The sequence below is a fragment of the Alligator sinensis genome, unplaced genomic scaffold (assembly GCF_000455745.1).
Source record: "Alligator sinensis unplaced genomic scaffold, ASM45574v1 scaffold1097_1, whole genome shotgun sequence".
Lineage (NCBI taxonomy): Eukaryota > Metazoa > Chordata > Crocodylia > Alligatoridae > Alligator > Alligator sinensis.
The window spans coordinates 1,894,318-1,895,726 of record NW_005841950.1 but is presented as its reverse complement, the minus strand read 5'-3'; the positions used below and the strand labels follow the sequence as shown (position 1 = coordinate 1,895,726).

At 47.0% G+C, this 1,409-nt stretch overlaps 1 protein-coding gene across 1 annotated transcript in view; it reads left to right on the top strand.

The window, feature by feature from the left end:
* Positions 1-1,409, top strand: part of SNX1 (sorting nexin 1) — a 16,758-nt gene that overhangs the window by 3,036 nt on the left and 12,313 nt on the right. The window contains exon 3 of the mRNA XM_025199903.1: positions 280-397. Coding sequence (XP_025055688.1) covers positions 280-397 — 118 coding nt within the window. The remainder of the gene's footprint in view (positions 1-279; positions 398-1,409) is intronic.

The window sequence follows — 1,409 nt, the reverse complement described above, 5'->3', positions numbered from 1 at the left end:
TCCTGCTCCTGATTCTCCATTATGCTGCTCCCCTCCCTCTTCAACTCTAGAATCCTTTCAGTCTTGCCCTGCATTTAGAAATCTGATGGTCATGACCTGACGGAGTGTGGCTCTTCCTGTGGCAAAGCAAAGTGATTCCATGTGGTCAAGTCAAAGCTGTCTTACGCTCAGTGAAGTATCCAGGGAGACTTGTTGTCTGGGGGACTGGAGTTACCCCCTTTGCATGTGTCATCTCCAGGCAGCTCCTGCTGCCCATACTGACAGTCTCTCTCTTTTCAGAGCAAACCCATAGTATCCAAGAGGGAATCTCCTCCCCTTTCTCCTCCTCTGCCAGTGACCAGCAGCTCCAAAGAAAATGGTGTTCATGTGGAGCAGGATGATCAGGACCTATTTGCAGGCAAGTTCATATATACTATATGCTTTTATTGTACTGGGGTGGAAGGTGTTCTCTAGAGCTGCAGGAGACTCCAAAATCTACATGTTTATCTAGAGGCACTTGGAGAAGAGGTATTGCAGTAAGCATGATGCCTGTAAATTGCTGCTTGTTCTAGTCTGTTTAAAGATGCAGTTAAAAAGCTCCTCTGGCACTGAAGCAAGGGCGGGGGGAAGGGAAGATAGGAAGCCATCTGCCTATACTGCTGGAAGAAGACTCCTACTTAGTGGGTCCCACATGAAATGGGTTCATCTAGAAACTGCTTGGTGAGTAGAGAGGCTTAAGTGATAAAGAACATGAACTTATTTGGGAAGATAAAAGTAAACCTTAATATGCCCTGATAGAGCATGCATGCTGTTCTATACCAGCAGCAGGAGCTCAAACTCTCCAGTCAGCTCCAGGTGCTACCAGGTAGAATCCTAGAGGCCTGAGGGGGAACCAGCAGTACAACAAGTCCATAGACTTGCATGAACTACTCAAGTGTGGTATCTCCTTGAGGAGAAGGAGTCAAGGGGGCAGAAATCTTCAGCCTCTCTGCAGCACTTTGGAAAAGTTGAAAGTGATCCTCTACTACCACCACCTGATCCTGAAGGCCATGCCCTTGCTAGAGACTTTCTACAGGCTGACCTCTGCCTTGTGCCAGTGTGTTCCATAAAGACTTTCCTGATGAAAGGCAAAGTTTCCAAGATAATATTTCTGCTGCCTCCCACCTCACCAAAGCATTGAGTTATGACATGCCACTCTTATGTCACCTCCCACACACCCAAGCAGAGGGACTGACTGTGGTGGTGGCTGCTGCTGCTTCTAGCTTGGTGGTAAGAACTGATGTCCTGGCCATGGCATTAGTTAAGAGCTATTTGAGCTCTTCACTTGGTTACATGCCTCCTTGTCCAAACTGCAAGCAGACATGTCTATGGATATTGGAAGTCAAATGTTGAAACTACTTCATTGTGAGACACCCAGTGTAGATAAGTTT